Consider the following 20,606-nt stretch of genomic DNA (forward strand, 5'->3'; position numbering starts at 1 on the left):
CCGTGGTAAAGAAAAGCTTTGACTGTTGGGTTTTTGGAAAGACCAGGTTAAAGCACTGCTCCATAAAATAGCAGATTTTTAAATAAACAGATTCCCCCATGTCCTGAGCACAGGCGCTGTGCCGGCAGTTTATGAACCTAAAAATCTCCGTATTGTGGATTCTTGCCATGATCTGGCTGGGTTTTAGTCTGTGTTTGCACAGACTGTTTTGAGGAACCCTTGCTGGGTCTGTGGGTTATGTGCTGGAAAGTCCAACGATCCCACCTGGAGCTGAGCCAGGGAAGCTGTCAGGTGTGGCTCTCGCAGTGTTTTTTTTCTGGGACACTCACAGAGTCCCTTGTTCACCCTAGGGATGAGGTGAGGTGGGGAATTTAAACCAAGGTGGTGCCTAGTAAAAGCAGGCTACTGGTGTTGAGAGAAAGGGTCTGGGCAGCAGTGGGAGGCCAGGGAGCTGCTCACAGTCAATCGCTGTACCTCAAGACCCCCAGAACGTTTTCGTTGGGGAGGGAAATGTCATTGAGGAATTCGGGGTGGCTCAGTGTCACTGATAGTCGGTCGTGCACCTTCAGGTGTGTCAAGTGGAGCTGGAGCAAGGTCTTAAAAGTCTTGTCCTGGCACGTTTCCGACGTGCACAGCGTGGACAATGTCTGCCTGACCACCGTGCCGTTCACCAGGAGCTCAATCTTGAGGTCGATGGGGCTCTTGGAGCACTTGGGAAACTGAAAGTTCAAGTGGCAGAAGATCAAGTAGACGCCTTGTTTCTCGATCACCAGCTCCTGGCTCTTGCACTGGACAGACTCACAGAGCCCCTTCTTCACCAGGCTCAGCCTGGAGCTGTTCACTGTGCTGGACACTGGAGGGAAAGCAAAGGGCTGTTAGCTCTGAGCTCCACGGACCTCCCTTCAGCCCCAGGACACTTCCAGCAGGGCCTCCTGCCAAAGGGAGACACCTGCTCAGTGGTTCCTGCAGGAAACTCCAGGAGAACTCCTAGGAAGAGCTGGGAGCTTGCAGGTGGGGTACTAAAAATCCCAAGGATTTAAATCCCAGGACAGAGAAATGCATGAATGTTCCTCTCCATTATTTCCCCACTTGGCACTGAAGGGAATTCATAGAGATGTATGTTCATGTACTTTCCCTGTTCACGGGGATTGTACCATTAATGGAGGTGTACATTCCTCTGTGAGTGTGCACAATGTAAATCTTTATTTCCTTTTATTTTTATCAAGTTAAAAAAAGGTTTCTAGGGTCAGATGAGGGTTTGCCAACCACATCCCAGGAGAGCTAAGGAATTTTTTTCCTATTAAATGCCCGTTTGGACAAAAAGGCTATTTGCCACTAAACCCAGAGTGAATGATGTGAGCAGCTTTTCAGACAGCTCTGAAATTTCCCTTTCCCAACCCTTTTCCCCCACCCTGCACTCCCCACTGACCTCTCATGTAGGCAACTCCCTTGTGTGTGACATTCTGTAGGATCCTCAAATGATCTTCAAAGGTGTTCCCTGAAGAAAACAAGAGATTAACTCATTGCTCCTGAACATTTTCCTTTTTTTTTTTTTTTGGTACTGTACAATGCAGCCAGCACTTGGTACCCCACTCTCAGCATGGTTCTTACTCCTTGGCTGAGAATATCTGATCTGCCCAGGGAATTCAGAGCAGTGTCACTCAACTGGTAAATCTATAACAACCTAAAGCTCGGGCAGATTGCAGCTCTCAGCCGTAAAAATTCATTTTCTAACCCTGCTTCTTAAAAATAGGAGTGATGGTTTTAAATTAAAAGAGGGTGCATTTGGAATAGATACAAGGAGGAATTACTGTGAGGGTGGGCAGGCCCTGGCACAGGGTGCCCAGAGCAGCTGTGGCTGCCCCTGGATCCCTGGCAGTGTCCAAGGCCAGGCTGGACACTGGGAACTGGAGCAGCCTGGGGCAGTGGGAGGTGTCCCTGCCATGGCAGGGGGGTGGAACCAGATGAGATTTAAGGTCCCTTCTGAACCCAAACCAGTCTGAGATTCTCTGATTCTCTGAAACAGAAATTATGTGCAGGTAAGCTGAATTTAACCAAGTTATTTTTGTGGTGCAATTAGAGAAAGCTTTTAAACATTTAAGTGGAACATTGTTGTGAAAATGGCTCTCTGAGTGCTTTTGGAATGTTGCTCTGTTCCCTCACGGTTAAAATGTGGATTTCATCAGGACTTTAGGTTGTTCGTATAAGCCTAGAGTGGTTTGGGTTGGAAGGGACCTGAAAGCTCATCCAGTGCCATGGGCAGGGACACCTCCCACTGTCCCAGGCTGCTCCAAGCCCTGTCCAACCTGGCCTTGGGCACTGCCAGGGATTTAGGGGCAGCCACAGCTGCTCTGGGCACACGAAAGCTGCAGCCGGGGGGGCCGAACCGGCCCCGCTCCCGCCCCGCTCCCCCCGCACATCCCGGGGCAGCAGCCGCGTCCCGGGAATGCCCCAAATCCAAAGCGCCGGGACGGGGAGGGGCCGGGGCTACCCCGCCACAGCCCGCGGGGACGGCTCCATCCCCCGGGATGAGGGAACTGCTCCATCCCACGGGATGAGGGAACTGCTCCATCCCCCGGGATGAGGGAACTGCTCCATCCCCCGGGATGAGGGAACTGCTCCATCCCCCGGGATGAGGGAACTGCTCCATCCCACGGGATGAGGGAACTGCTCCATCCCACGGGATGAGGGAACTTCTCCATGCCACGGGGCTCGGGATTGCTCCATCCCCCGCGATGAGGAGACTGCTCCATCCTCCGCGATGCTGGGACGGCTCTATCCCACGGGATACGGGAAATTCTCCATCCCACGGGATGCGGGGATTATTCCCTCCCGCTGCCTCGGGGACGGCTCCATCCACGGCCGCAGGAATTGCTCCATCCACGGCCGCAGGAATTGCTCCATCCACGGCCGCGGGGACGGCTCCATCGCACGGCCGTGCCCGGCACTGCAGGCGGCCGCAGCACTCAGGAGCCGAGTCCCATCCCCCATATCCCGGCACCGCATCCCGGCACCGCATCCCGGTGTCCCATCGCTGTGATCCAGCTCCTGCATCACAGACCCTGCTCCCCACCTCTCCCCCTTTCATTTCACCTCCTTTCCCTCCACATTCCCGCCTTCCATCTCCTCTCTGTAAGTTTTTCTTCCTCCCACCGTACTGGATGTTCGGGTAATGGCATTAATTATCCATCCCTGGCAGTGCCCAAGGCCAGGTTGGATGGGGCTTGGAGTAGCCGGGGGTGTTGGAAGGTGTCCCTGACCCATGGTAGGGGATGAGATGAGATTTAAGGTCCCAAACCATTCTGGGATTCAGTCAATGATTCTGTGATTATTGCACTTTATTCTGTATGACACAGAATTGTTCCCTAGGTCCACAGGTGGATGGACACACAGACAAGGTCTGGATCCAGGAAAGCAGTGCATATCCCAGTGCTGCAGCCTGACAGGTGAATGGTTATTTCTCCTTGCATTTGCTCTCCTTTACATCTCCTGGCCCCGCTGTGGCTGTGGAAGTGCACAGGACCTCAGATGGCAAATTGGGAATTTTCTGTGTTTCATTCCACAGCCGAACACCAAGAATAAAGCAGGAAGTCTTCAGTAAAGTCTTATCAAATTATGCTCCCTCTCCCAGGGTACACAAAACTCCAAAGTTTTCCTGGCACTCGGTTTATAAAACTGATATCACAGTTCCTGACCCTACAAGGGTCCCTGAAGGACCAGCTAATGCACAAAATTAGGTCCCGCTAAAACTCGACATTGGATGTTGTGTGTCATGATCCTCACACGTCCCACTCTGCTCTCTGCTGGTGTGGCCTCACCTCAGTCCCTGGGGCAGGTTTTGAGTCACAATAAAAGAAAGATCTAAAGGTGTGAGAGTGTCCAGAGGAGGGACACGGGGATGGGGAAGGTCTGGAGGGGCCCATGAGGAGCAGCTGAGGGCCCTGGGATTGTCCAGCTGGAGCAGCCTGAGGGCAGAGCTCCCCGGGGCTGCAGCTCCTCCCGAGGGGCAGCTCCCAGCTCTGCTCTGGGACAGGGACAGCACCCAGGGCACGGCTGGAGCTGGGCCAGGGCAGGCTCAGGCTGCAGAGCAGGGCAAGGTTCTTCCCCCAGAGGTGCTGGCACTGCCCAGGCTCCCCAGGGAATGGGCACGGCCCCGAGGCTGCCACAGCTCCAGGAGCCTTTGGACAGCACTGCCAGGGATGCCCAGGGTGGGGTTGGTGGGGTCTGTGCAAGGACAGGGCTGGGCTGGGTGATCCTGTGGGTTCTTTACAGCTCAGGATATTCTGTGAATTGTGAATGGAATCTGTGATTCCATTATTCTATCAAGAGCTCTATTTATATGCAGAGTGGGATAAGGATCTTAAGCTTCATAGGATTCCTGAAACTAGGGGTAATGATAAGAGATTAAAATCTCCAGACCCTTGCTCTATCTACATGACCTGATTTCTAAGGGAGTCTTGATAATGAGGATGGATAAATCAAGGAGAAGCTGTCCCCACCCCCAATTTCCCCTGGCTGGAGGGGGTTGGTGAGGTGTGCATTGCAACCTTTGCACTTTTCACTAGAGACAGAAACTGTGGCTATCTTGAAAAAATTGCAATCTTTCTCCGATTTCTGTAGTTTAAAGACTTTTGTGGTGAGCAGGAGCTCACTGCTCTCCAAGAATGAGTAAATCATGTACCAAAGTCCCTTCACCATTCTGGAAATCCCCAAAGAAAAACCAAAGCCTGCTTTCCCGGTGTTAGTCATGTCAATCTAGAGTTTTAGTGAGGGTACAGGCACTGCAGAGATGTGGAGATACGGCACAGGATGGGCAAAAACCCTTCTGGCCCTTATTTCAGCTAAAGCTCTTGTGGTGATAACAAGTGTCTGGTGACACAATCAGCATCCCAAGCCCACTCAGACTCCGTGTGTCCTGCAGGAGGGAGAGATTATTTACAGCAACTCAGTGGCATTGAGGGGGTTTACCCTCCAAAGGCTGAAAATCCCCTGCTGCACAAGCAGCCTTTGGAGCCCTGCGAGCTGTGCCAAGCCCAGTGCTGAGCCTGCCCAGAAACTGCCCAGAGCTGCCCAGCCTGGCGGGCCTGAGCTGCTCAGGGTGTCCTTGGCATCTCCAGAGACCTCCCCTCACTGACCTGGCTGCACTTTGCATTTCCAGAGCTGTACTTCACATCTATTGGTGTCAGCAGGTTTGGTGCGCCTGCGTTTAAATTTGGTGACATCAGCTGCATTAGTCAGAAGGGAAATTATGGGAAAAAAAATTGTTTTAGAGAGACAGGTCTAGTCCTCACTCTGCTGAGGCAGCTTGTAGCTGTTTTCTGCTCTTATTTCTCAAGTTAATTCTTTTATCTGAAACATTTCAGCTCAAGCCAAGAGAGGCTGAAATTACCAGAGCTTCAGGACTGATGGATGGATGTGCTCACGTTGCCTAATTGGCTTTGCACGAGCCATGGTGTAAATCAGAGGCAATCCCTCTGCAATCAGTGGGATTAGATGAGCTTAAAAACACTGCAAGGAGGAGCAAAGACAAAGCTACATTTGGGGCTAAGGACCAAGGAGACCACACTGGTTTCAGAGCGTGCTGTGAGGCACAGGCACTGCACATCTGCTGCTTCAAGGGAAGCTGCTGCTCAGGGAGGGCTCTCAGGGGAAGCCCTAAAGAAGATTTCAGGAGATCACTTATTTTTGTCTTTTTGAGCCCTTTTATAGTAGGATGGGCATCCAGAGGGTGCAGCTCTGAGGAAAAGAGCCTGGCTGTTTCCAGGAGCTTCATGCAGCTTTCCCTCACTGAGCCAAAGGGGCTGTGAAACGGGAGTGTGGAATGGGACTGTGGACTGGGAGTGTGGAATGGACTGTGGAATGGACTATGGACTGGGAGTGTGGAATGGACTGTGGAATAGGACTGTGGAATGGGACTGTGGAATAGGACTGTGGAATAGGACTGTGGAATAGGACTGTGGAATGGGACTGTGGAATAGGACTGTGGAATGGGACTGTGGACTGGGATTGTGGGATGGGACTGTGGACTGGGGGTGTGGAATGGGCCTGTGGAATGGGACTGTGGACTGGATCTCAGAGAAGCTGCAATTTCACTGAGCCCTCAGGGTTTCCCCCCGAGGTGCAAAATGAACCCCTGGAATCTCTCAGAGCATCCAAACACAGCAGCACCTTGTGCAGCCAGGAGGAAGCCAAGGGCTCAGGGGCACCAGGACACATGGGCTGCTGCCAGACAGGTCCAAGAGGATGTGACTGTGCTGGGGAAAGTTCTCTCTGCTGGCTGCCTCAGTTTCCCCACCTCAGAGGTGGCTCTGACAGGAGCACCAGCAAAGGGCACTGAAACCACGAGCTGAAAGTGGCTCTGTCAGCATGGAAGGTGCTGCTGCCCAGACATGGAAAACCCCTCGAGTGGGGCTCCTGAGGCTTGTCCTGGTCCCAGCCATCCCTTGGTGACATTCCACTGCCACGGGGGTAGCATCACCTCTGGCTGGGGGCTGAGTGTGGGCAGGCACGGGAGCAGGGCAAAACCCTGAATTATTTCATGAAGTCAAGGAGTAAAAGCAGGCAGCAAACAGCTTTCGGTTCCTCTGTAACCCCCGTGGAATTCAGTGCTTATGGAATTAGGCCAGGTGATGTCACACATCTCTGTCAGCAAGCCAGAGTTAGTAGAATTTGCTTCATTTTAATCTCAGCAGTCACTTGCTGAAGTCCCTGTAGCTAATTTTAACTCTCTCCTGCCAGTTCAGTGCCCTGCAAGCAGCAGCCAAAGGACTGGCCCAGCCTGTGGTGCTGTGACAAGTGGCAGCTGGGTGACATCCCCTCCTGGGCTCCGTGACAGAGCTCTGGGCTCTGCTCCTGCCTGTGCCTGTCACACACACACCGAGAGCCCCAGGACTGCCACTCTGCTCTGAAGGGGACTGAACTCAGCTGCCAAATCTCCTTCCAAAACCAGAAATTAAAGAAAAATCCCTTCCCCCCTCCAAAATTAGGAAGAACCTCTCATGAATTCCTCACTGCACACCTGAACACTGCCAAACCTGTGGAATTTTAGGTCAAAACTCTTCAAATTTCTGCCTGCTTGTCAGTGTAGCAAAGGTCACATAATATCATGAAGTATTCATATATATATGTGTGAGTGTATATTAGTACATATATAAATATATTCACACATAGCTGGTGTTTTAAGTTTTGGAGAGAGGGAAGACCCAACACTGAACATTGTGAGCAGTACCAATCACCCCCCCTGTGATGAACTCACCCTGGAGGTGTGTGGTGCATTTCCTCTGGTGCTGGCCTGCAGGAGGGCTCTGCACTCTTTCTAGCATTTACAAGCTCTTTTCTAGCATTTTCTGCACTCTTTCAGGCATTTGCAAGCCCAGGCTTGCCCGGATTTATCAAACTGAGAAACAGCTCCTCTGCCTCAGCCTCCCAGGGCACACCGACCTCAGGCAGGGTCACGCTGGTGCACACAGACACCGCCCTGGGCTGAGGCTGAGAGAGGAAAAACCTTTATGGCCAAGTGTGAAATATCCATTTCTGAGGAGCCCACTGCAGTGGAGTTGGTGTCTAATGCCCTGCAATGTCATCACAGAACCACAGGGTCACTGAGGCTGGAAAGGAACTCCAGGATCATCAAATCCAATCTGTGCCTGCATCAAATCCAGCCTGTGCCTGGTCCCCACCTTGTCCCCAGCCCAGAGCTCTGAGTGCCACCTCCAGCCCTTCCTTGGACACCTCCAGGGATGGGCACTCCAAACCTCCCTGGGCAGCTCCTGCCAATGTTTTATCTCCTTTTCTATGGCAAAATTCCTGCTGGTGTCCACCCTGCCCCTCCCCTGGCCCACCCTGAGGCCGTTCCCTCTCCTCCTGTCCCTGTTCCCTGGGAGCACAGCCCGACCCCCCCGGCTGTCCCCTCCTGTCAGGAGCTGTGCAGAGCCACAAGGTCCCCCCGAGCCTCCTTTTCTCCAGGCTGAGCCCCTTTCCAGCTCCCTCAGCCTCTTCTGGGGCTCCAGACCCTTCCCCAGCTCCCTCAGCCTCTCCTGGGGCTCCAGACCCTTCCCCAGCTCCCTCAGCTGCTCCTCATAGTGCTGGGACCAGATTTATTTGCAGAAGGCCAAACTGCCCTCTGAGACATTGCTGCAAATCTGAAAAGGCTCCTTGGCTCATTGCCCTCAGCCTGATTTTCTCTACCGTTGCAGGTTTGTGATTGTCACCTGTATTATATTAATTTCTCAGAGCCAGATTTTTATTTGGGAACCTATTTCCCATTGAAACTGAGAGTGGGGTGCCAAATTTCTTTTCCTGGTCTGTACAGTGCTAGAGAAAAATACCTATAATTAATATGTGTGTGTGTGTTCATTTGTATCTGCAGGGTTTTTTTTTCCCTTTTGTAAATGAGAAGATATTTTGATACCAAATCTTTGCAGCTCAAATAACAAGAAAAGCCATCAGCCCAGGATTATACAATTCCCAGTGAAATGAGGCTCGGAGAGGCCAGCAAGGAGATGATGAGGGCTGTACCTTTCCAGGTCATCAATTTGCCTGTGAGTTCATTTTCCCTCTAAAAAATGAACATAACAAAACCCCTCAGATCCACACTAATACCTGATTTCTTATTTGTGAAATGGGAATGAGTGTCTGCAGAGAAATGCTTCCACAGAAAGAACATTTCCCAAACACTTAGTTTGTGATGGATTTAATTCCTTCCCCCTGTTGCTCAGGTGCTGCACTCACAGTGGCACGGAGGGTTTGAGGAGACTGATCCCATTTTTCACACGAACATTTAATGAGCTGACACTGCACAGCTCTCAGCCTGTGCCTGTGGATTCCTGCCACCCATCCACTGGGCCCTGACAGCTGAGTCAGGGCTGGAAACATCCCATAAATCTGCTTTAGTGCCCACTGGTGTTTAGCTAACAATAGGACATCATCTCCTCGGAGATTTAGATTAAATCATTGCATTTTCCTGCTTTAATAGGACCCAATTAACTCAGTGTTGTGGCTGGGTCCGGGCTGTGCCTGCTGGCATCTCAGTGAAGTCTCTGCTGAGAATTGTTGTGTCACAGGATCCAGGGATGGTTTGGATTGGGAGGGACCTTAGAGCTCATCCAAGCCCAGGGACACCTCCCACTATCCCGGCTTGCTCCAAGCCCTGTCCAGCCTGGCTTTGGACAGTGCCAGGGATGGGGCTGTGCCCCCCAGAGCATCCCTGAGGCGTTGGCACTGCCACAGGGCTGGAGCCAGGCTGAGCACCCAGCTGCCAGCCAGGCAGTGCTGGGGCCCTGGTTCATGGCTACAAACCACACCCAAGTTCCATCTGGGCTGCCTGGGAGGCAGAACGGATCCAAATCCAAAGGCAGAGCAGCTCCAGCCTCAGCACAGTCCCCAGCTGAGTGTTCCCCTGCTCCTGTCTCCTGGCAGCAGTTGCCACAAGCCCCTGCTTGGTTGCCAGCAGGCAGCAGCTGATAGAGCTCCCTGTGAGGGGCTCTCAGTAAATTACCCACTGGGTATATTAATTAATAAGCTCTGCTTTATGCATTTCAAGAGGAAAATAAAAGGCCCTGGCAACTGCTCCCACTTGAATGCTCTGTTGCCCTCCAATAGAGACTGATGGGCACGGAGGGGTGGGCTGGGAGAGCATTAAATCCACTAAAACCAGCTTGCAGCAGCTCTTGCTGATGTGGGCTCTCACTGTCAGCCCCCCTCTCATCCTTCACTTATGGCATCATCTCAGACTGAGCAGCAGAATTTGGCAGTTCAGAGCAAGAGAATGCCTGGGGTTGATATGGACCTAAGGACAGAAATGTTCTGGCTGATGAAACAACAGCCTGGCCATTCCTGGAGGAGCACATTGCTCCTACCCGGCACCTGCCAGCTGCTGGTGAGGAGAAAAAACAACTGCACAAATTGCTTGAGCTAAAATAAAATCATATATATATACACATATATATATATATCTAAATATATGACATATATATGATTGCTACATATAGTTTTATATGGTATATATGTGTATATACATATATGATTTTCTTAAATATAAATATAAATATAAATATAAATATAAATATAAATATAAATATAAATATAAATATAAATATAAATATAAATATAAATATAAATATAAATATAAAACATATAACTATAAATGGACTTTTGGACCAGTGACATCTCTCTCCCTGCCCTAGGAATGCCCCTACCCCTTGTGCTTTGCTTTGAAAAGTGCTGACCTACAGGTACAACCTCTGTGGATCATAAAGTTCCATACCTTCAGATCCTGCTCTATTTCCGAGCCTCTTCAGGCACAAAATAAAGCACAAAAAGACGTGAGAAAGACTTAAGAAGATTTAAGGGGATGCTTAGGTTGCTAGAGTGAGAGCAGTGTGTGTGTTTAGAGTGCCTTAGGGAGAGCCTAAGAGAAAAGAAAATTCCTCCAGGTTACAGGAATTTTAAAACATGACAAAGGGGTGGTCAGGCAAGATGTGAAGCTGTCAGGAAGAGTGGGACACGCAGGGAGTGCTGTGGGAGCTGTGGGCTGTGAAACAAACCCGGTATGGGAGAGCCACGGACTCAAAGCTACCCAAAACGGAGTAAATGGTGTCCAAATGCTGCAAAAATGCAGCTGCAGAGAAGGTGATCGTGGGATTGGGACTCTCCAGACCTTGGGCTCATCTTAGTTGGAATCAAGGAATTGCAGAACATCCTGAGCTGGAGGGACCCACCAGGATCACCCAGCCCAGCCCCTGTCCCTGCACAGACCCCACCAACCCCACCCTGGGCATCCCTGGCAGCGCTGTCCAAAGGCTCCTGGAGCTGTGGCAGCCTCGGGGCCGTGCCCATTCCCTGGGGAGCCTGGGCAGTGCCAGCACCTCTGGGGGAAGAACCTTTCCCTGCTCTGCAGCCTGAGCCTGCCCTGGCCCAGCTCCAGCCGTGCCCTGGGTGCTGTCCCTGTCCCAGAGCAGAGCTGGAGCTGCCCCTCGGGAGGAGCTGCAGCCCCGGGGAGCTCTGCCCTCAGGCTGCTCCAGCTGGACAATCCCAGTTTTCTCCAATCTCCCATTCTGCTCCACCTCCAGATGGGGCTTCACTTCCCGCTGTGCTGGGGGCAGTGGCACCTCCTGCCCTCCGGGACTGAACCTGCTCTGCGGGACTCAAACCCTGGTGCTGAGAGCCGTGAGAGGCAGTGCCAGGGACAGGAACGTGCTCCTGAGTTATGCCAAGGCAAAGCAGGATCTTGGTGAATTGTCCCTGTTAGATTTTCTTATTTCAGGCTCCCTGTGCTCACACTCTGCCTGTTCCAATCCCGTACTCTGTGCCTTCTCTCTGTGTCCCTTCTCGACCCACCCATTCTTCTCCCTTTCCCCCTTGAAGCAGGAGCTGTTTTGGAATATGAGGAACACATTTTCACCCCTCATGAAGACGAGGACTTTACACACATTTGCGAGAGCCAGCACTAAAAATAAGACCTTAAAATCAGAATGATGTTCACATCTCATGGCAAAAAGCTCTTTTGAACAGACACCCCAGGGCACACACAGTCAGAAATATTTGTTATTTCCTCAGCCATGCACTGGTTCTTGGATGTACTGAGTAATTTGAAAGCTTTTTCTTTTTCTTTTTTTTTCCCCCACTACTTTGGCTCTTCACCAAGAGGAGCCCTTATTGGAAATGTGAAGATGTGCACAGTTGGCTTACTTGTGACCCTGGGCAGTATTTGCATTACAGATACGACAAATTGTCTGTATTGTTTAGGGCTCTTACCTGTCCTGATGGGTTTTTTGATGCCCTCCATGGCAGGATCAGCTGCCTGAAAGAGAAGAAAGAGAAGAAATGGATTATTCTGGGAATAGGAAATACACATTTCATATTCGACTGTGGATCTGAAACATTTCTGGTTTTTTCTAACATAGAAAATGGACATTTCTGACACAGCCAGATTCTCTCAGTGCAGTAAGAAAATGATGTGGGTTCTGTGGGGGCTCTCCCAGAAGCACAAGTCCTAAAAGTCCCTCTCTGTGGTTTGCAAGGCTTGGAGAGAGCAGGAGACAGTGGGACTGCACAGCCTGGAGAGCCAAGTGCCTGGGAAAGGTCATTAAAGCTGTGGAGCCCCAAACAGGTCTGAGCAGGACAGTGATGTCCTGCCTCACCTCTCCTCCTGCTGCTTGCTGAGATGTGAATCCAAGGGTGAAAATGGCACAGGAAATTGTCCTCAATCAGCATGACCTGAGAAATTCCCAGAAAGCCAGCTCCAGGGTGAGCTGCAGCAGGATTCCTCTGATGACACCTTGCTGTCACCCAGACACACACCCCAGGGTGCCTGGCAGCTCATAAACGTCCAGCAGTGTCCTCAAGGAGTGAAATGTTCTCCCTGAGAACAGCTGAGGAGCACTGGGCGCTCCCCTCTGTGTGTCACATCCCTTCAGTCTCACTCTGGGTGATCCCACAGGGATTTCAGTGTCAGGGAGTGGGTTTTTCTCAGCCTCACACACAGCTACAAATTATCTGGGCTAATTGTGCAGGCTAATCAGGCCAGTCCCAGCTCAGCACACTGGTGTCTGGAGTTGGGAGGGTTCCATCAGGATCATTAAGTTCTTTTCCCTGCCCCTCACAAACCTAAAGTGAAACAATGGGACTAAAACCCTTTTCCAGCTCCTCCTTCAGCCCTGTCACACTCAGTGCCCTGAGCACTTCCCTGGAGGGCCTGTTCAGTGACCCACCAGGACATCCAGCAAAGAGAAATTTGGGAAGCTCTACCAGCTTTAAGAGACCATGTGAGATCTCCTGGGAGAAACTGGGCACCCCTGTGGTGGGAAGAGCTTCATCCATAGCAGTGTTACAGCACAAAGCCCTCACTTCTGTGTGTGAAGTGGATAAACACGTGGGGTGGGGAGAAGGAAAGTGGTGGGACAGGGAGAAAAGCTGTGCTGGGTCTGTTTGTGGCAGTTAATGTTCTATTTTTAAATGTTTAGGAAGGTTTTTAATTAGATTTTGGCTTCACGTGGCCATGTTTTGAGCAACAGTGAAGTGTGGAGCTGCATCTGCTCCCAGCAGAGTTGTTATCCTTGGTCTGATGCCAAATGCTGTGTCCAGAGGTGGCAGAGCTGCTCCCAGGGGGCTGGGCAGTGACAGGGTCATGGTTGGACTCACTGATCTTTGGGCTCTTTCCCAATTTAAATGGTTCTGTGATTCTCTGGGGATGTGGAGAGCTGTAATTTGTTCATTTTCTCTGCCCACACCTGTCTCAGGCATGGCAGAGTCACCTGTTGAGCCAATACTCCTGCAGGTGACCTTCCTGAGCTGTGCAGGAACAACAGGAACCCAGAGATGGCATTTGAAAAAAACCAGCTTTTTTCCAAGTTTTCTGTCCCTGACACAACACCCTCCCTTGGGGACTCTCATGGATCTCATCACGGATCACCAAATGTTAAACTGAGCAGGATTTGGGCTGAAAACACCCCCAGGAATTTCTGCCAGGACCTCTCAGCCCCTTCCTTTGCCCCTGCCCTGGGCTGTTGTCTCACACACACTCAGGGCACAGGGAGGTGTTGCTGTTCAGTGCAATATCTGAATATTCTGTGCAATATCTGAACATTCCTGCTCTCTGTGGAGAATTGAGGATATTTCAGGTGACAGGAAAAGGATGCTCTGCCCCCAGTGAGATTGCACTCAATGAAATCTGGCAGGGAGGTGTTTGCCTTGCTGGTGGCTCAGAGCCTGCTCTGCGCTCAGGGCATAAAAACAAAATTCAAATGGACTAAAGGCATTGTGTTCTCACTTGGGAAGGCTCCCAGAGAGTAAAACCAGCACACAACAAAGCAATTTATTTTAGTGACAATTGAGTAGATACTGAATTAAACCTTTAAGACTTCCTTTGAAATATTACTGGTATTCTTTTCCAGCAGCAAGAATATCGCATGTAATGCTGTAATTTGGAATGCAAAGAGGCACACAGGAGGAGCCCAAACAGATTAAATTCTCCAGTGCCAGCTCAGAAAAAATTCAAGACAACACATTTCACCCTGTCTGGGGCAATCTGGGGGCTGGTGATGAAGGAGCTCAGTCTTTACTCAGCAAGCAGAATAATTTGAGTTTGCTTTATTAGGGAAAATGCTAATCAAGTGCCAGTGAAAGTGATTTATTTCTTCTTTCCCTTAATCATTTTACAAGAAATGTTCTCAAGCTGAGGTAGAATAAAGGGTCATTCTAAATTCCTGGGTCACAGCAGTGAATGTTCATTGAACCAGACACCTCTGACCAGTGGGAGGGTGGGCAGGCCCTGGCACAGGGTGCCCAGAGCAGCTGTGGCTGCCCCTGGATCCCTGGCAGTGCCCAAGGCCAGGCTGGACAGGGCTGGGAGCAGCCTGGGACAGTGGGAGGTGTCCCTGACATGGCAGGGGTGGGGTGGGATGAGCTTTAAGGCCCCTTTTAACCCAAACCAGTCTGGGATTCTGTGAAGTCTTTATCGACCTCTAGAAAGTCCAAGGAAATTCCCCCAAACCACATTCCCCAAAATGGGCCTGGGCTCAGGGGAGCTGGGCCAGGGCTCTCCAAGAGCATCTGCACATGGCAGCTCTGTGGGAAGAGCTCTTTGGTCCCCTGCCCTCAAAGGAAATTCTCCAGTTTAAGAAGAAGCCCCAAGGCTCTCCCATGTTTCTCCTCAGCCTCAAACCATCACGATTTCAGGAGGAATTTCTCCATGGAAAGGGAGCTCAGGCCTTGGCAGGGGCTGCCCAGGGGGGTTTGGAGTGCCCATCCCTGGAGGTGTCCCAGGAAGGGCTGGAGGTGGCACTCAGAGCTCTGGGCTGGGGACAAGATGGGGATCAGGCACAGGTTGGATTTGATGATCCTGCAGGTCTTTTCCAACCTCAGTGATTCTGGGGTTTGTTCTGTGACCCAGCCCTGGCTGGGGAAGAAGGTGGGGGCACTTCCTCCTGAGGTGCCAGGAGGCAAAGGCTGCAGCTGGACATGAAAAGTGCTGAAAGCAGAGTGTTGGAGTCTAGGGGATCTCTCTGACAGCCCTGGAGAGTCAGGGGGCTGTACAGGGGGGTCTGGGATCTGTACAAGGGGGTCAGCCAGCCTCCCACAGAGCCCAGAAGGACTCTGATTCTGGCTTCTATCCATGGAAGTGAATGCTCACATGAAGGAAGAATCACAGATCCTAAGAATTTAGAAGTAGATAGTAGTTTGTTATAGAGTATAAATATAGAGATTAGGATTCATAGTATACGGGGCTGAGAGGACAAGATGGAGGAATTGGGGAGTGGCCCCTAGTTTCCTTGTTCTTGTTCTCATCCCCCATCTTTTGCTGATTTGGACTTTAGAGATTGGTTTAGAATAGAACTGACATGTTAGCGTAGCAAGTTAGTATTGGTAATGTTCTGTAAACAATAAATACGTCTTGGACTGTGGTTGGGTCGGGGGTACGGTACATAAGGTACGGGGCTCTCTGATCCGCCCCGGTCCAGCGGCAGCCCAGCGCCAGTCCAACGGCGTGTCTTGCTTTGCTGGGGACGCCTTGCAAAGCCGAACAAGAACTGTTAGATAATATGAAATAAACAACCTTGATAACTTGAGCTGCTGGACTCCCAGTGTCGTCTCTGCCTTCGGTGTGAAACGCTCAGGGCAAAGAGAAGACAGAAAACCTTATTATCTTAAAGAACAGCAACCCCAAAGAAATACCTAAGGAACAGCAACCCTGGGGAAAGATTTCACCACCTCGGGGAATGGCCGCCCCGAGGGGAATGTCTAGGAACATCAACCCAGAAAGCAGAGCACTGTCCCCACAGCTCATCTGAGAACGAGCCTCACAGGAAACAGCCCTGGCTGAAAATCAGTTTTTCCTGTGCTGTCCAAAGCTGTTCAAGTGGCACTTCCAGGGGGCAGGTGACTGTCCCTGCACAGAACACCCACAGCAAGAGCTGGGCCAGGGCAATGTTCTCCTAAAATGCCTTAGTGGATTTCCTGAGTGCTCAATGAGTAGGAAATCTGCTTTTAGAGGATTTTTTCAGTATTTTAATTTTATTTTTTAAAGATTTATTTTATTTTCCTGTCTGTCAGGGTTGCCCCAAGAGGGCGTTGCCTGAGTGGGGCACCCAGAGCCAAAATGAGTTTTAAGGAGACATAAAACCCCAATAAATATTGCAGGATTGTGCTGGGTGCTCTATGAGTCAATCACAAACCTACTGCTAAAGGTTCTTTAACAGCCTTGAAGAGCAGATCAGCAAATAGCAAAACCTGCTCTGACCTTTACTATTCACCACACTGGTGATAAAAAGGTTTTCCCACACAATTTAGAGGTTCAATACATGAAGTCTACAAAATCCAGGGCAGTGATGGACTAACCCAGATCATGGACTCTGAACGTTCACACAGAATTTGTAATGGGAGGCCCAAGTGCCTGATGAGCCTTCCTGTACAGCAGCAGACTTGTGAGGGTCTGTGTGCCTTAAAATGACATTTTCCAGCCCTTCCTGTCACTGGTTTCACATCTCTCTCTCTCTACACACAAATATCTCCAGAGATGTTATATACACATATATCCAGCAGGCAGAAGGGTGGGGGGTTTAACACACTTATAAACAGTGTTAAGAAGAAAAATTATGGCTCCAGACCACCTTACAGAGACTGTTCTCATTCCAGAGCAAAATTGAGTCACCTGTGAAAGATCAACAATGGCCTGAAGCTAAGTGGTTCTGCAGATAAAAGCTGAAGAAATGATCTGATTTTAGCACTGCAAATATTTCCAAAAAATCAGAGTTTACCTCTAAAACTGACCCTTCCTAGATGTGGCACTGAGGTGTTGTGCCACCCTTCTTAAAAACAAGGCGTAAAGGAAATTTCTTGGGTGCTGGAAAGTGGGGAGGTGTGATAATGTCTGCTAGAGGTGCTGTAGGATTCAGAGAAGCAGCTTTGAATCATAGTTGCCTTTTCCCCTTCTTAGTTTCCCTTCTTTGGAGCACCCAGATTGTGGGGGTTGCAAGTGCCTGGTTTCTGCAGAGTTTGATTTTCCTTTGCCAGTCTGTCTTCCTTCAACTTAAATGAGGCAATTATGAATTCATCAAAAGGAAGCCTGTGCTGGGGGCAGGGACAGTGTGATCTTGTCACCAAGCCTCTTAATGCTGTGGCACCCCAGGGTCCAAGCCCTGCCTTGTCCTCAAACTCCCCTTGGAGCAGAGAGAAATAAAAGCCCAGCACAAGGAGGGTGTGAAGTTGCCCCTGAATTCAGGGACCAGTCACACAATCCAGCTGAAAACATCTGGAGGGAAAACCTGATTGCCCCAAGGAGATGATCACACAAAGTGTTGGGGATTTTGTCACAGTTATAAAGAAAATTAAAAAGTCAGCTGGTGATGCTGTGATCCCTACAGCAACTCAGGCTGCACAGGATTCCCCAGCCCCGCAGGTCCTGGCAGGCAGTGCTGGAGATGCTCAGCCCAACCACAGCTGATTCCCAAAAGATTCTGTGCCCCCCTCACTCTGACAGTGCAGCCAGGAGCTGAGCGGGGTCTGGAGGGAGCCTGGAGCTCCCTGTGGAACCTGTCCCACAGAACCAACACTGGTTCTCTGCTCTGGGGGCTCAGGAGCAGCCACAGATGGGAGTGACTGCTCTGCTTCTGAACTCCCCGAGAGCAAAACACAATCTGTGTTTCACTGCCAAACTCTCCTCAGAGAGTAAAATTGCTGCTTGATTTTATTTGTTCCTCACACCCCTCAGCTTCATATTTCCTCCTTCAGCCAAGCTCGTTTTCAAAGCAGCTGCAATGGTTTCATCATTCTTTTAAGTCAAAACCTTGGCTCTTTCAGCAATCTTGTTCCTCTGGCAACTCCTGTAACTGCTTTATCCTGATGGAGAGGTGATTTAATGCTTGCCTCCATAATCAGTACAAATGAAAGCCTCATTATACAGCAAAGCTGTGGCAAGTCTGTAATTACCTAGACTGTTATTTTAAAGATTTCCCCTGATATCCCACTATTTCTCACTTAAAAAGCCCCATGTCTCATGTTAACTGTCCTCAAAGTGCTTCTCTTTTGGGAGAACACTGATTACAGGTAAATGATTCCTCTCTTGAAGGAGTATCAGTCAAGCCTTCCTGGTTTAATTTCTGGGTAATGTGCATACACGGGCACACAAATTGCACAGGGTAAATTTGGCTAGAGAAAATATTGAGTTCAAGCGTCGTATTTTGTTTTCCATGGCCAGTTCCTCCAGCAGCCCTGTGCTGCAGCTTTCCCTCTATGAACAGTAGTGGGGGTACCTCAGCACTTCGATTTTTGCAATAAGATTTCAGAGCCTATAAAACTTCTAACCTGCCATTTTACTTTGGTAAAGTTGATGGCAGTGCCCCTACAAGGTTAGAAATTCACTTTTTATCCTCACAACCATCTATCTCTGCCCTGGCTGTCACTGGTTCTCCATCAACCCCAGATCTATTCGAGAGCAATCTTTTATTTTAAGAAGTTAACGCGACTGTTGGTAGAGGGAAAAGTTGTTTGTGTGTGACCTTGTGTCACTGATACCCTTTCTACAACTCTGGCTGTGCATTAAAAATCAGACCCAAGGCAGGACTGAGGGGACAGGGGGCACGAGGGAGTTCCTTGGCACCCTCCACTGCCCTGGGTGCTTCAGGACTCTGCCTCACCTCTTCAGCAGGCAGCAGCACGGGGTGTCACACAGAGCTGTGGCATGTCCCCTGCTGCAGTCCATTTCAGAGCACCAGACCACACCAAACCCTCTCAAACACTGGTTGCTCTCCAAAGAACCAACAGCAGACACACCTCAAACCAGGGGGGACAGAGGCTGCTCCGCACCCTGGATCAGGAGCTTTGTCTTTCCATTGACAGAGTGGGAACTGCCAAGAATAAATGTTGTCTATGGAGAAAGGTCCTCTTTTTCTGAAGTTCTTTCATCTGTGTTTCATCTTTCCCCTCATTCATGTGTGTGTGCATTTATAACAGAGATAGGAACTGTTCTTCTGGCCAGAGAAGGAAAAGGTGAAGGAGAGGAGAGGAGAGGAGAGGAGAGGAGATGAAGAGAAGAAGAGAAGAAGAAAAGAAGAAAAGAAGAAAAGAAGAAAAGAAAAAGAGAAGAAGAAGAGAAGAGAAGAAGAAAAGAAAAAGAGAAGAAGGAGAGGAGCAATGAATCAATCTCTTACCGTCCTCTGGACGACCAGGACCATGATGGTGGCCAAGGCAAAGACGAGCAACACACCCAGGATGGCGATGATGAAATACAAACAGACTCTGTTAGTGGCTCCAGGCCTCCTGGAAGCAGTGTCTTCATTCACATTCATGGCTGATTCATGCGAGTCCTTCTCCTGAGAAAGTGTTTGCTCCTGTGCCCGGCACATTCTTATATAGCTCTCCAGGCACCGCTCCGTGTCTCCCCTCGGTCGGGTTCAAGTTGCAGCCCATCTCTGCTCCTGGCAGGATTTTCCCCCTTCATCCTGGCTCATGTGATATGGAAAAAAAAACTTCATCACTCGCTGCACAAAGCGAGAGGGCCCCGGGGGCGTGAGGCAGGACGGGGCCGTGAGCAGGGGAAGGAGCTTCCCTCATCTTCTCGCCCAGGGCTGTCTCGGCCGAGGTCCTGCGCGCACCCGGGGCTCTGATGTCACACGGTGAAGTGGCACCGCCATCCCCCGCCCCGTGCAATGGGCAGAAATGCAAATCCTCTTTCATTTTACACCGGCTGCGGCTGCCGTCGGGCTCAGGGAGTCGCCCCGAGCTGTGCCTTCCTGCCGAGCGCTGAAAGCTCGGCTGGCTCCCGCGGGGCGCTGCACCCATGGGTGCCCCCCGGGCAGCCCCTGGGGTGCCCCGGGCACGGCACCCCCGGCAGGGGAGGCAGGGAGGGCACGGACCTGCCCGGACCTGCCCTGCCCCGCACTGCTGCAGCCCCACCTGCAGTGCTCGGAGCATTTTGGGCAGCTCGGCAGGAAAAGGACATCGGACTCTGCGGGTGTGTCCAGGGCAGGGCAGCCAGGGTGGTGGAAAGGCACCAAGGACAGGAGATAGGAGGAACATGTGAGGTGACCTGGTGTGTTCAGGCTGGAGAAGGGATGGCTGAGGAGGAGAAGGGATGGCTGAGGAGAAGGGATGGCTGAGGAGGAGAAGGGATGGCTGAGGAGGGACCTGGTGGCAGCCCAGAGCCTCCTGAGAAGGGGAGCAGGGCAGGAGCTGTTGGTCCCCTCTGGTGAGCAGGACAGCACAGGAGGGAAGGTTCGGCATCAGGGGAAGGTCAGAGGGGACATTATGGAAAGGCTCTTCCCTGAAAGGGTGGCTGAGCACTGGAACAGGCTCCCCACAGCACCAACCCTGCCCAAGGGTGAAGGAGCCTCTGGATGATCCTCTTGGTCACAGGAGATCATGTTAGGCACTCCTGGGATGAGCAGGAAGTTGGACTCAATCCTTACAGATCCCTTCCAGATCAAGATATTCTATAATTCTATGACTACCCTTGTCTGTGGAGGTCTGGAGATATCTGGGTGAGATTTTCAATGAAGAATTTCACAGAAATCTGTCAGAAATACATTTATGATGCAGGGTTCAAGTTCTAGGCAAAAAGGAAATGGTGACACTGAAGTAGCTGAATGCAGAGGTTGGGATGTGCCCACAGA

The 20,606-nt window shown here is 50.7% G+C and overlaps 1 protein-coding gene across 1 annotated transcript; it reads right to left on the minus strand.

Moving 5' to 3' along the window:
- Positions 1-59: 59 nt before the first annotated feature.
- LOC134557056 (tumor necrosis factor ligand superfamily member 8-like) lies at positions 60-20,306 on the minus strand. Its single transcript, XM_063409673.1, has 4 exons — positions 19,146-20,306; positions 11,755-11,800; positions 1,430-1,498; positions 60-853 (listed from the first exon to the last, which is right to left on the minus strand). The coding sequence occupies exons 1-4, from the start codon at positions 19,338-19,340 to the stop codon at positions 462-464; spliced, it is 702 nt and encodes a 233-aa protein (XP_063265743.1). The 5' UTR covers positions 19,341-20,306; the 3' UTR covers positions 60-461.
- Positions 20,307-20,606: the final 300 nt, after the last annotated feature.

This window comes from Prinia subflava, chromosome 12, assembly GCF_021018805.1.
Source record: "Prinia subflava isolate CZ2003 ecotype Zambia chromosome 12, Cam_Psub_1.2, whole genome shotgun sequence".
In the NCBI taxonomy this organism is placed as follows: domain Eukaryota; kingdom Metazoa; phylum Chordata; class Aves; order Passeriformes; family Cisticolidae; genus Prinia; species Prinia subflava.